General features: G+C 65.1%; 2 protein-coding genes across 2 annotated transcripts; one reads left to right on the forward strand and one right to left on the reverse strand.

Annotated features, from left to right (window-relative positions):
- Window positions 1–1,075: 1,075 nt before the first annotated feature.
- Window positions 1,076–2,390, reverse strand: GPR61 (G protein-coupled receptor 61). The gene has a single exon (XM_066335626.1). It carries the CDS (start codon window positions 2,378–2,380, stop codon window positions 1,076–1,078), a length of 1,305 nt encoding a protein of 434 aa, XP_066191723.1. The 5' UTR covers window positions 2,381–2,390.
- A 6,085-nt stretch (window positions 2,391–8,475) lies between these two features.
- Window positions 8,476–12,345, forward strand: AMIGO1 (adhesion molecule with Ig like domain 1). Its single transcript, XM_066335635.1, has one exon. It carries the CDS (start codon window positions 9,269–9,271, stop codon window positions 10,757–10,759), a length of 1,491 nt encoding a protein of 496 aa, XP_066191732.1. The 5' UTR covers window positions 8,476–9,268; the 3' UTR covers window positions 10,760–12,345.
- Window positions 12,346–13,169: the final 824 nt, after the last annotated feature.

Below are 13,169 nucleotides of genomic sequence, written 5' to 3' on the forward strand. Positions count from 1 at the left end.
AAGTCCCGCGGGCTGAGAGTGCGAGTACTTCCGCCCCAGTAGAGTGGGGCATGATGGGGAGGGGAACATCATCTTCCGCCACGTTAGAGCGGAGTATGATGGGAGGGAAAGGCGCTTTACTTCCGCCTCGCTAGAGCGAGGCATGATGGGAAATACTGTACTTCCGGCTCTCTTTGACAGGCGTGATGGGAGTTGTAGTCCTCGCGGGGGGCGGTGGAGTCCGTGGAGACCCCAGACCCCCAGCCCCGTCTGCCCGTCCCCAACCCGCCCTCGGGAAGGGGGTCCAGGCTTCGCATCCCCAGAGGACCGGGTCTCGGCTCCGCGGTTGCGGAGCGGGCTCGGGGCAGTGAGAACTAGTCCCTTGGGCCTGAGGAGGGGTCTCAGGGCCATGAGGGATGGAGGGGACCCCCTCCGCAGGCAGCCCCCCCTCCCCGGCTATAGAGGGACCACCCCTTCTAGGGAGACTCCAAACATGAGCCTCCCACTCTTATCCCTGGCCCATCACAGGGTTTGTGCCCCCCAACTGCTGCCCCCCAACTGCGGTGGTGCCATGGGACCCCCGATCTCTGCAGTGGCCGCAGTGCTGACCCCCCACCGAATCAGCCCACCGAGGGTCTTAGGACCTCCCCCAGTCACCTGCGATGGTAGCAACGAGGACCCTCCCACACCGTGACGAGCACGGTGGGATCCACAATCCCCCCCGGCAATAAGGACCCCACGCACATCAGCAGGAGCCATAGCACCCCCTGTCCCCTGCAGAGACTCCCCCAAACCCCAACAAGTGCTGTGGAATGCCCAAGGCCCCACAGCCGTGAGAATCACTCCCACCGCCATGGGACCCCCGGCTCTCCATGGCAAGGGAGCCTGCACCCCATCCCCCCAGTGGGCATTTTGGGACCCCCAATTCCCTGTGGTTGCCGTGAGGACCCCCCACCCTCCATGGCAATGGGGTACCTCCAGCCCAGTGAGCACTTGGGACCTCCAACCCTCCATGGCGGTGACGAAGCCTCCCCTCAACAAGTCACTATGAGCATCTCTCCCCTCACAGCCACATTTACCCCGAACCCCCCAAACGCTACAGCCCCGCTTTGGCCGAGCCCGCCACGGGCATGAACACCCCGCTCCCCCCACCCCACTCCATCCCCTCCGCCGCCTCCTCCTCGATCTGCCCCGGGATACGGAAATCCACAGGGGGCAGGTTCCTCTGGGGGCTGGGGGGCTCTGGTGGGCGCCCGGTGCTCTGGAGGAACTGTAGAAAGTTCTCCTCGATGGAGCCCTCACGGCTCGGCAGCCGCAGGTCCTCCTCGGGGGGCTGCTTGAAGAAGCAGGTGAGGAGCCGGCTGAGCTCCCCGCGGATCTGCCGGTTGAGGCAGCCGTAGAAGAAGGGGTTGGAGGTGAAGCAGCAGAACCCCAGCCAGGTGACCACAGTCTCAGCTGCCGGCCCCGCCAAGGGCCGAGTGCTCAGTGCTGTGTACAGCTGGAAGGAGAAGTAGGGCAACCAGCAGAAGAGGAACTGGCCACCCACGGCCAGCAGCACGACAGCCGCCTTGCCCCCACCAAACATCCTCTGCGGGGTGGTCCGTGGAGCCCCTGAGGTGGTGACCATAGTGGATCGGCTGCTGAGGGACACCGAGCGCCGGCGCGGCGTCTCCATCCAGGTGGGTGGCGGGCCGTGGTGCATGGCTGCCACCCGTGCCACCTTGAACATGCCGCAGTAAACCACGACGATGATGAGCAGGGGCAGGACGAAGTAGAAGGTGGCGAAGAAGATGACAAAGACCTTGCAGGATGGCCCACGGCTCCACTGCAAGGAGCAGCCGTGAGCGCCAGGCGCTGGTGGGCGGTCGGGGGACAACCAGCCCAGCACAGGCACCAGCGAGGTGGCCACGGCCTTGAGCCACACGCCAGCCAGCACTCCGGCCACCAGCCCCGCGGTCATCCGCACCTCGTAGCGCAGCGGGTGCACCACGTAGTAGTAGCGCTCCACGTTGACGGTGGAGATGGAGAGGATGCACATGGAGGTGAGGCACACGCTGAGGAACAGGTACACGCGGCACACGGCCTCGCCCAGCCCTGGGCTCTCGAACACGGCCGAGCCCGACAGCATCTCCAGCGGCATCAGCGTGAGGGCGGCCAGGAAATCCACCAGGCACAGGTGGAACACGAAGACGAACTTGCGCAGCGCCGGCGTCTTTGCGATGACCGTCATGACGGCGGCGTTGCCCACGATGGCCGTGAGGTCCAGCAGCACCATGAAGAACAGCCCCACAGACTTGGAGGCCACGTCCTTGGGCTTGGCCTCAGCAGTGCTGTTGGGGGGCCGGGACCCTCCTCTAGAGCCATTCCAGCCCCACGGCGAGGGCAGGAAGGGCTCCTCCATCCTGTGCCGCCGGCCTGGCGGCGAGGACGGCACAGCTGGGCATCGCCAGAGGGTCACATCCTCGGTGGTCCGGGGCTGGGGGGGAGGCCGCTGTGGGGGTGGCACTCAGAGTACCCAAAGGTGACCCCCAGCCCCACTCATGTCCCCGCTGCTCAGTAAGGGGGTACCTGGGAGAGTTGGAGCTGTCACTGGAGGGTGCAGGAGGACCCCTGGGTGCTGAGCAGGACGCTCAGTTGCAGCCCCTCCAGTACCTGGGGTAAAGGTGGAGCTGTCATGGGGGGGAAGACCCTGGGGAGAACCCTGAGAGCCCAAGGGAGCTCACAGGTGACCTCTGACAGTCATGGCAAGGGACACAGCTGTGCTGGGAGGAACATGGAGTTGCCAGGAGGGGACATAGCCCTGGGGGGACCCCTGAGAGCTGAGCTGGACTCCCACCTGCATCCCACAGGTACCTGGGGGCAGGTGGAGCTGTCAGAAGAGGAAGGAGACCCTAAGGGGGCCCTTGAGAGCCATGGTGACATCACAGCCAACCCTTGAGTGACACAGGGTGGGTCTCAGCCCAGTTGTGACCCCCATCCACAACCCCCAGGCACCTGGGGGAAGGTAGAGCTGCCAAAGGGGCAGAGAGCTCTGGGGCACACCTGAGATCCCAGGGAGGGTTCAGCACAGCTGTGACCCCACACACATAGTCCCCATCACCCCCCATCCATCTCCACAACCCCCTACATCAAATCCCTTCCCCAGTCAAAACCCCTGTTCCCCCCCAAAATGAGCAGTTCCGGGGTAAACCCCCCAAATTCCAACATTTCAACCCAAACCATCCCAGTGGAGCCCTTTGCCCAGAGTGTGGGGACCACAGGAGGAGGCTGGGATGGGTGAAGGGTCCTGAGAATGAAAGGAGGGGAGGGCCCAGCACCCCCAAGTCCTGGGTTCACCCCTTGTGCTTGGAGGCCTTGTGTGACCCCCCCACCCCGAGCTCACACCCCCTCCATGGGCATACGAGGGGAATGTGGGCGCTACCCCGGGCCCCCCAGGTGTTCCCCACGGGGATGGGGGTCCCCACCCCTGCACCCACCGCACCCCGAGGGCGGGATGCTGACGGAATGGGGGTGCAGCCGCGGGCCCCCCTCCCCTTCTCACTGCCCATCTCCCTCGCCCAGAGCCCCGGAGCGATGTCACCGGTTGGGGACCCCCCCCTCCCACCTCCGGGGGAGTCTCCCCCACCTCCCCAGTATCTCCCCACCCTCCCAGGCCGTCGCCCCGGCGGGGCTGCTCGGCCGCGGCACCTACCCTGGGGGTCTGCATGGAGCCGGCCTGAGGGCGTGGGTCCCCGGTCCGGCTGGGGGAGAGGTCGGGGCTCGGGGTGTCCCCGGGGTGGCGGGGGATGCTCGGGGCTGGAGCCACTGCGGCGAGGCTCGCTCCGCACCGCCCGGCTGCTGGGTCCTAGCGCCGCCCGCCTCGCCTCGGTACCCCGGGAACGGCGCCCCGAGCCCCGGAGCTGCGAGCCCCGGAACCGGGTGGTGGCTGCCGCCTGAAGCTTGGCTTTGCCCCCGCAGTGGAGAGCGGAGGGTGGGACACCCCCGGGTGACACCCCGCGTATTGCTTCGTGCCTCAGTTTCCCCATTTGCCTCCCGAAAGCGATGGGGAGGGCATGGGGCCGTCGCTGGGGGACAGAAGCCCCTCGGGGAAGGCAAAGGGGGACTCGGGGGTGTAGCGCGGAGCTGCTCCCGGGGGGGGAGAGGGGGGAAGGGGGGGACGGGGTGCAGATTCGCAGTGCGGGGGCAGCGTGGGGGTGCGGAGGGATGGGGGGTGTCGCTCAGAGAGGCCGCAGAGCCTCCCCAGCTCTGCCTACCCCCGCCGCAGCTCCCTTTCTCCGGCTCCCAGTTCGGCAGTGGGATGGGGTCAGTATCCCCTCCCCGCCACGCCCCGAGCCTGTTTTCCCAGGACATGGCCATTCCCTTCCAGGAGGGGGTGCCCATCTTTTCCATCCCTCCAAAAGCCTGCTCGGGCTGCCAACTTTCCCCCTGCGGTGCCCTGGCCCCCATCCCAAGGGTGCCCGGGTGGGCTGCCGGCCCCGGGATCCCATTCCCGGGATGGGGGCGACAAGTGATCCGGGGGTGACGTGTGTCCCCGCGCGTCACGTGCCCATTGCCAGGCTACGGGCTCCCAAAAATAAATCCACCCAAACCAGATTAGAAACGCCCGACCTCGGATGAACCACCCACGACATTCTGGGGCCCGCGGGCGGCTCCCGGCGGGACCCCGCGCACCGGGAACACCGGGAATAGCGGCACGCGGGCTCCCGGTGAGCAGGAATAAGGCGGATCCACGAGGATCCATCCTGCCCGGGGCCCGGCCCCTGTGGCAAAAGCAGAGCACGGGAGTGAGTCCTGATCCACAGAGTGGGGGGACACACGGAACCCCCCTTTTCCTGGGAACCCGTGTGGGCACTCTCCGCTTGGGTGGAGCACCTGAGGGCACCCTGCCATGGCAGACACCCTGCTTTGGTACCACCCCTAGTATCCCTGACACTGCTGGCATCCCACACCCCAGTTCCCAAGCACCCCACAATCCCAGCCCCTGGCATCTCAGTACCCATTATCTTGGCACCCCAGCGTCCCAATCCCCAAGCACCCCCCTATCCCAGTACCTCGGGTCCCCAGTTCCTCAACATCCCGGCATCCCAGTACTCAATACCTTGGCATCCCAGTACCCCAGCACACTGGCACTCCAGTACCTCAATACCTCAGCATCCTGGCATCCCAGTCCCCCACACCCTGATACCCCAGTATCCCAGTACCCTGGCACCCCAGCAACTGAACATCCCAGTGCCCCTGAGCAGTGGAAACCCTGTACCTCAGTGTCCTGTCACCCCACTATCCCAGCATCCTGGCACTCCAGCACCCCAGTCTCTAAGCACCCCCCTATCCCAGCACCTTGGGACCCCAGCATCTGAACATCCCTTCATTCCAGAACTCAATACCTTGGCACTCCAGTACCCCAGTGTCCTGGCACTCCAGTACCCCAGTGTCCTGGCACTCCAGGATATCAGCACCTTGGCATCCTAAGACTACTGACACCCCAACATCCTGCAACCCCAGCACCCCAGTCCCCAAGCAAGCCATTATCCCAGGACCCTGGCACCCCAGCAGTCCAACACCCCAGTGTCCCAGATCAGTGGTACCACAGTACCTCAGTGTCCTGGCACCCCAGTAGTCCAGTACTCTGTTCCCCCCAAGTACCTCAACATTGTGGCACCCCAGCACCCCAATGTCCCAGGCTATCCATCCTCCAGCACCCTTGCATCCCATCCCCTGGCACCCCAATATCCTGGGATACTCATCCCCCAGCACCCTGATACCTCAATAGCCAAATCCTTCAGTACCTTGGCACCCCAGCACCCAATGTCGTGGAACCCCAGCAGCAAGACACCTCAGTACCCCAACACCTCGGGTTATCAGTGTCCCAGCACCCCACCCCTGGCAGCCCGGTACCCCTGTCCCATCTGCAAACCCCCTGCTGGACACGCAGGTTAAGCATGTTCACATGTGTGTGTGTGTGTGTGTGTGTGTATGTTTGCACACCTCGGTACACCCTTGTGTCATGTGTGGCTACCTGGGGGTTCACACATATCTGTTGGATACATCTGTGTGTGCACACATGTGAGGGGGCACACACATGTCCCTAGGCTGTGCACACGTGTGTGTGCATGACTGTGTGTGTGTGTGCTGACACATGTGTACTCCCATGTATCACATGCACCCAGGACCAATCCTGCTGGCCCCTGGGACACCCAAAGCCCAACCCTGGGCTGAGGATGCCAGGGTATGGGTGGGGCCGGGTGTCGGGAGGGGTGCTGGGCTGTGGGTTCTGGGCAGGGATTAACTCCCGGATTAAAAACGGGAAAATAAGGACGATCCAAGGACAAAATTCCCTATCTGATCAAGGGGGGCATCCGGCCGAGGGGGGAAGTTAGGGTGAAGGGAACAGGGTGAGGGGCACCCTGAGGACATTGTGTTCTGTTTTCCAGGGGTTCCTTTTAATCCCTGCCCCCCTTTGCAATAAAAAGCTGCATCATCACAGCATGGTTTGTTCCAGCTCTTTTCCCTCTAATTTTGGACCCAAAATCCGGCACGAATGCTTGGATCTAAAAATACTACCGGGAAGCAGAGCCACTAGTGGGGGGTGCGGGGCTCCCTGCTGGCTGGGGCTGTGACACCCAGGAATGCCCCTCGGGGGGCTGGGGGCAGGGGAGTCCCCTCCGTCCAGGGGGTAGTGGGATGGGGTCAGGACTTCAGGGTGGAATGGGGAGTGTGGGGCTGTGCCAGGAGAGGGAATGAGTGGGATGGGGCTAGGAGCGTAGGTGGAGCTGGGGCTGATATGGAATGGCTGACGGGGATGGAGATGGGGATAGGACGGGGATGAGGATGGGGTGAGATGGGATGGAGGGGTTTAGGAAGAAGAGAGGAATGGGGATGAGGATGGGGACAGGGATGGGGATGAGGATGGGGACACGGATGGGGATGACAGCCAGGATGGCATTGGATTGGACGGGATGAAATGGAAATGAGAACAGGGATGGGATGGGGATGGGGACAGAGGACAGGGATGAAAATGAGGATGGGGAGAGGATGGGAATGGGAGATGGGGACGAAGATGAGGACAGGGATGGAAGCGGGATGACGCGGATAGAGGACAGAGATGGGAAGGAGGATGGGGATAGGGGAGAGATAAGTGTGAGGCTAGAGATGGGGATAGGGAGGGAGATGGGATTGGGATGATGGAGAAGGGCACAGGGATAGGGAAGAGGACAGGGATACAAGATAGGGATGGGAATAAAAAGGGGCATGAGGATTGCTGTGGGGAAGAAGCTGGGGAGGAAGAAGGGGTTGAGGATAAGGATGGGATCGGGATAGGAACGAGGATGGGGAGGGGGATGGAGAGGGGAGTGGGGCTGGAACAGGGATGAAGATGGGGTCGGACATAGGGCTGGGAAGGGAAATGAGCACGGGACCGGTACAGGGCCGGGGTCGGACACGGGGCTGGGGCTGGGATCGGACACGGGGCCGGGGTCGGACACGGGGCCGGGGTCGGGAATGGAGCCGGGATCGGACACGGGCCGGGGTCGGACACGGGGCCGGGGTCGGAGAAGGGGCCGGGGTCGGGAATGGGGCCGGGGTCGGACACGGGGCCGGGGTCGGGAATGGAGCCGGGATCGGACACAGGGCCGGGGTCGGGAATGGGGCCGGGGTCGGGAATGGGGCCGGAGTCGGAGAAGGGGCCGGGGTCGGACACGGGGCCGGGGTCGGAGATGGGGCCGAGGTCGGAGATGGGGCTGGGATCGGACACTGAGCCGGGGTCGGACACGGGGCTGGGATCGGACACGGGGCCGGGGTCGGGAATGGGGCCGGGATCGGACACGGGGCTGGGATCGGATACTGGGCCGGGGTCGGGAATGGGGCCGGGATCGGACCCGGGGCTGGGATCGGAGCCGGGCCCGGGCGGCGCTCGGCGGGTTAAGCCGCGCGCTGCCGCCATTGGCGGAGCGCGGAGCGGCCGCAGCCAATGGGGACGGGCCGTGCGCGCCGCGCCTGCCCCAGACCCCGTCCCGGGGCGGATCGGGGCGGTTCGGCCGCGTTCGGGCCGGGTCGGAACCGTTCGGCTGCGTTCGGGCCGGGCTCGGCTCCGCTCGGCTCGGCTCGGGAAGGATCGGGAAGGTTCGGCCGCGTTCGGGCCGGGCTCGGCTCTGCTCGGCTCAGCTCGGGGAGGTTCGGGAAGGTTCGGCCCGGCCCGGTTCGGCCTGGCTTGGTTCGGCGTGGCCCGCTCGGCTTCCTCCGGCCTCGCTCGGCTCAGCTCGTCTCGGTTCGGCTCGGCTGGGATTCTCTCGGTTCAGCTGCGCTTGACTCTGTTCGGTTCGGTTCGTCTGGGCCCGGCCCTGCCCGGTCGCCGCCGCACCGGGCCCGGTAACGCTCCGACCCCATCCCCGGTCCAGGCCCGAGGCCAGCCCGGTAACGCCCCGGGAGGAGGGGAGGGAGGGAGGGAGCGAGCATCCTCCGCTGCTCCGTCCGCAGCGCGGCCAGGACCGGGGGGGCGGGGGATCCTGCCCGGGGGGAGCAGGCAGGAGCCCCGGGCCAGATGTGCTCCGGGTGGGCCATGACAGTGGGGACATGTCGTGACAGCGGAGGCAGAGCCACCCCGCACCGTGACCTGGGTGGGCAGTGACCCACGGACACCCTGTGACACCGGGAGACCGAACCCCCCCAAGCCGTGACACTGAGGGACCACCGGGGCACAAAGCCCTTCCATGTCGTGACACCGGGGGACCACAGCTACCCCAGGCAATGACACTGGGTACTCACCACAGCCCTTGGTGACAGCCCTCCTCAGTGCCGTGACACCAAGAACCCTGCACTATGTCACCAGGGGAGCAGCCAGATGGACATGTGCTGTGACACTGGGTGAGCCTGGAGCATGTCATGACACCATGTGACTGAAGCCATCCTGGACTGCTGACACTGGGAGCCCTGAGCCTGGCACACGCTGTGACACTGGATGACCAAACCACCCTGGACTGTGACAAGAAGTGATCAGCCAGTTCGGCACCTGCCACTGGGTGACCAAAGCCACGTCGGACTGTGATACCAAGTGACCAAGCCACTTTGCACCATGACACCTGGTGAACTCTCAACCTGGTGCCTGCCATGACACCGTGTGACTGAAAGCCACCCTGGACTGTAGCACTGGGTAAGGCCTGAGCCCCGCACCTGCTGTGACACTGTGTTACTGAAAGCCACCCTGTGTTGTGACACTGGGTGACCAAGCCACTCCACATCGGGACACCATGTGACTGAAGCCTCTCTATCACTCTCCATACTGCGCATCCCTGTCATGCCACCGTTCCGTCCCCCGTGCGTGGCCATGTGTGTCCCTGTGGGGCCGCTGTCCCTGCTGCTGGCGCTGTCCCTGCTGTCCCCATGGGGCTCTGCGGGGGTGAGCTGCCCCCCGCGCTGCGTCTGCGCCTCCAACCTGCTGAGCTGCTCTCAGGCCAACCTGAGCGCGGTGCCGGCGCCGCTGCCGCGCTTCACCGCCGTGCTGGACTTGAGTCACAACAACGTGACGCGCCTGCGGGCGGACTGGGCACCGGCGCGGCTGCCGCACCTGCATGCGCTCCTGCTGAGCCACAACGGGCTGGCCTTCGTGTCCACCGAGGCCTTCACCCACGTGCCGCGCCTGCGCCACCTCGACCTGTCCTCCAACCGCCTGCGGACGCTGGACGAGAACCTGTTCAGCGACCTGGGCGAGCTGGAGGTGCTGCTGCTGTACAACAACGAGATCAGCACGGTGGATCGCACGGCCTTCGAGAACCTGGGCCGGCTGCGCAAGCTCTACCTGGGGCAGAACCGCATCGCCCGCTTCCCGCTGGAGCTGCTCCGCGAGGGCACCCGGCTGCCGCAGCTGGCGCTGCTGGACCTGTCGGCCAACCGGCTGCGGGCCGTGCCCGCCGGGGAGCTGCAGGCGCTGCCCGCCTGGCTGCGCGACCGCCTCTACCTGCACAACAACCCCCTGGTCTGCGACTGCCTGCTCTTCCAGCTGCTGGACCGCGGCCGCCGGCGCCACCTCAGCGCCGTGGAGGATTTCCAGGATGAGCTACGCTGCTCCCTGCCTGGAGCAAGCACTCTCACCAAGATCCTGGACCTGGCCGGCAAGCAGCCTCTCAACTGCAGCAAGGCGCGGGAGGCTGTGCTGGAGGCGCACCTCGGGGACACCGTGACGCTGGGCTGTGACAGCCGGTGGCAGGGTGTGCGCAGCCGGCACTGGGTGACGCCGGGCGGGGAGCGGGTGCTGGGGGACGGGGGCAATGGCAGCGTCGTCCTGCTGACCAACGGCAGCCTTCAGCTGCGGGCGCTGCGCCCTGAGGACGGTGGCACTTACTCCTGCTGGGTGGCCGGACCCCTCCTCAACGAGACCCTCTACGTGGAGCTGCTGGTGCACAACTTCACCCTGCACGGCCCCCACGACACCCTGAACACGGCCTACACCACTCTGGTGGGCTGCATCCTGAGCGTGGTGCTGGTGCTCATCTACCTGTACCTCACCCCGTGCCGCTGCTGCTGCTGCCGCGGCGCCGAGAAGCCGCCGGCGCCACGCGACGACAGCATCAACTCCTCAGTGCTGAGCACCACCCCGAACCACGCCGGGGGCACCGGGGAGCCCTGCGGGTCCCACATCGCCTCCAGTGCTGGCGCAGGGCAGAACGGCAGGTTCAAGGGTGGGGGGACCCCCCCACTGCCCGCCCGGCAGGGTCCCAAGGCACAGAGGAAGGTGTCGGATCCAGACTCGGTGAGTTCCGTCTTCTCCGACACGCCCATCGTGGTGTGAGGGGACCCTGTGGGGACAGTCCCCAGGGACACCCCATGTCAGCCACTGCAAGCTGTCCCTGGGCAGGAGGGATGGCCAGACCCCCACTGCCGTGTCCCCAGCTTGGTGGGTCACACCATCACACCCCAGGACTGAGCATTGCTGCTGGCCCTCGCCAAAGTCACTGACACCATGGGACAGTGAGGGACAAAGATGTGACACACACTTTGGGGACAGTCGCCCACTGTGACCTGTCCCTGTGCAGGAGAGGTGGCTGGACCCCCGCCACCATAGTCCCAGCTTTTGGGGATCCCATCATCATCCCCCAGGACTGAGCATTGTCCCACACCCCCCACACTGTGAACACATAAGGGACAAGGGTGTGAGGGGACACACCATGGGGACAGTCCACCGGGACACCCTGTGTTCCTACAGCTGTTGTGACATGTTCCCCACGGACATGCCAAGGGCAGAAGGGGTGGCTGGACCCTACTGCCATGTCCCCAACTTGGGGGGCAACATTTCCCCCCAGGACAGAGCATCACTGCTGGCCTCCCCCCAAGGTCACTGCGCAGCTGCAAGGGACAAGGATGTGAAAGGACACACCATGAGACAGTCCCCATGTATCCTGTCACCAGGCAGGAAGGGTGGCCAGAACCCCACCACCACCTCCCAGCTCTTGGGGGTCCCACCATCACCCCCAGGACTGAGCAACATCCCTGGGCCCTGCTGAGATCACTGGGGGACTGCGAGGGACAAGGGTGTGAGGGGACACACCATGGCAAGTCCTCAGGGACATCCTGTGTCCCCACCGCCACTGTGAGCTGTCCCCAGGCAGGAGGGGTGGCTGGACCCCCATCACCGTGTCTGCAGCTTTTGGGGATCCCAGCATCACCCCTCAGGACTGAGCATCATCTGTGGCCCCTGCCAAGGTCACTGGGGGACTGCAGAGGACAAGGGTGTGAGAAGACACACCATGGGGACTATCTGCTGCTGTGACCTGTCCCTGGGCAGGAGGGATGGTCTGACTCCCACCACCGTGTCCTTTGTTTTTGGGGGTCCCATCATTGCCCCTCAGGACCGAGGATTGCTGCTGGCCCCTGCCAAGGTCACCGCAGGACCACAGGGACAAGTGTCTGTGAGGACAACATGGCCACCAGCTGCAGGGCATCAGCCTCAGCAGGCACTGGAGGACTGAGGGACGGTGACAGTGGCAGCCGTGAGCCCCCAGGAATGGCAGCACCAGGCAGAGTCCCCTCCCTGCAGCCCCGGCCCCCCATTCCCCTCGGCCCCCCTTGGCATGTGCATGGCCAAGCATGAGCCCCCCGGGGAGCATGTGCCACCCCCAGGGGGACACCGGGGGTGTGACAACCCCCTGGGGAACCCCCAACACCCTCCTGAGCCCCCCTGCAACCCACAGCTGCAAACAGAGCCCCCTCTGCACAGGGGGTGGGACCCGGGGGCTGTGGCACCCCAAAAAAGTGGTGTCCCCCTCATGTCCCCATGCCAGCCCAGCCTGTGTCTCCTGTGCCCCCACCCTGGATGTTCCCCCAGCACTGGGCAATGCCCGCTGATGCCTTGGCCAAAATAAACGTGTTTCCCTCGTGCCTGTGCAACCTTCACCCGCTTTGGGGGGACTTGAAGGGGTGTCCCCAAGATGGGACCCCTTGCTGGGGTGGGGGTGGGGTGGGTTGGGGACAGGGTGACACTGCTGTGTGACCCTCCTCCAGGGTGAGGGGGAAGGTGGAGTGGGGGCCCTGCTGCCCTCCCCGGCCCCTATGTGGGGTGCAGGGGGTGAGGTAGGGGGGCAGGGGGAGGCACCCCAGTGACCCACCCCAGGGTCCCTCTGACTCTGACCCCGTGCTGGGAGGGGGGTTCTGGGCAGCCCCTCTGTGGCCAGCCCACGCTCACCCCCACTCCAGTGATCCCCCCGGCACCCCAATGACCCCACTGACACTCCTAGCACCTCAATGACCATATGGTCCCCTGCCTGTCCCCCCAGCACCCCAAAAACTCCCCATGGTCCCCAATAGCTCCCCTTTAACCCCCCCAGCACCCCCATAACCCTCCATAGTGCCCAGGATTTTCCTGCTGTACTGAGCCCCCCCCAAGCAGTTCACTGATCTCCCCAGCCCCTTAATGACCCCACTACCCCCCTCCCCAGTCCCCAAAGACCCTCTGTGGTCTCTTGTACCCTCCCAGCATCCCAATGAACTCCACTCACCCTGGCAAGCCCCTACCTGTGCCCCCCAAGCACCCCATAATTCTCCTGTGGTCCCCAGTGTGCCCCCATCCAATAACTTCCCTGAGCCTCCCCATCACCCCAATGACCTCATTTACCCCCACTCAGCACCCCAGCCAACTCCCAGAATCTCAATGACCCCACTGACCAACTCCCAGCCCCACAAAGACCCTTATGGGGCCCTGCCCA

Source organism: Sylvia atricapilla, chromosome 25, assembly GCF_009819655.1.
Source record: "Sylvia atricapilla isolate bSylAtr1 chromosome 25, bSylAtr1.pri, whole genome shotgun sequence".
Taxonomy (NCBI): domain Eukaryota; kingdom Metazoa; phylum Chordata; class Aves; order Passeriformes; family Sylviidae; genus Sylvia; species Sylvia atricapilla.

Bases quoted from the DNA above. Each gene is read 5' to 3' on its own strand.
- GPR61 (XM_066335626.1), bottom strand. From the start codon at position 2,380: ATGGAGGAGCCCTTCCTGCCCTCGCCGTGGGGCTGGAATGGCTCTAGA.
- AMIGO1 (XM_066335635.1), top strand. From the start codon at position 9,269: ATGCCACCGTTCCGTCCCCCGTGCGTGGCCATGTGTGTCCCTGTGGGG.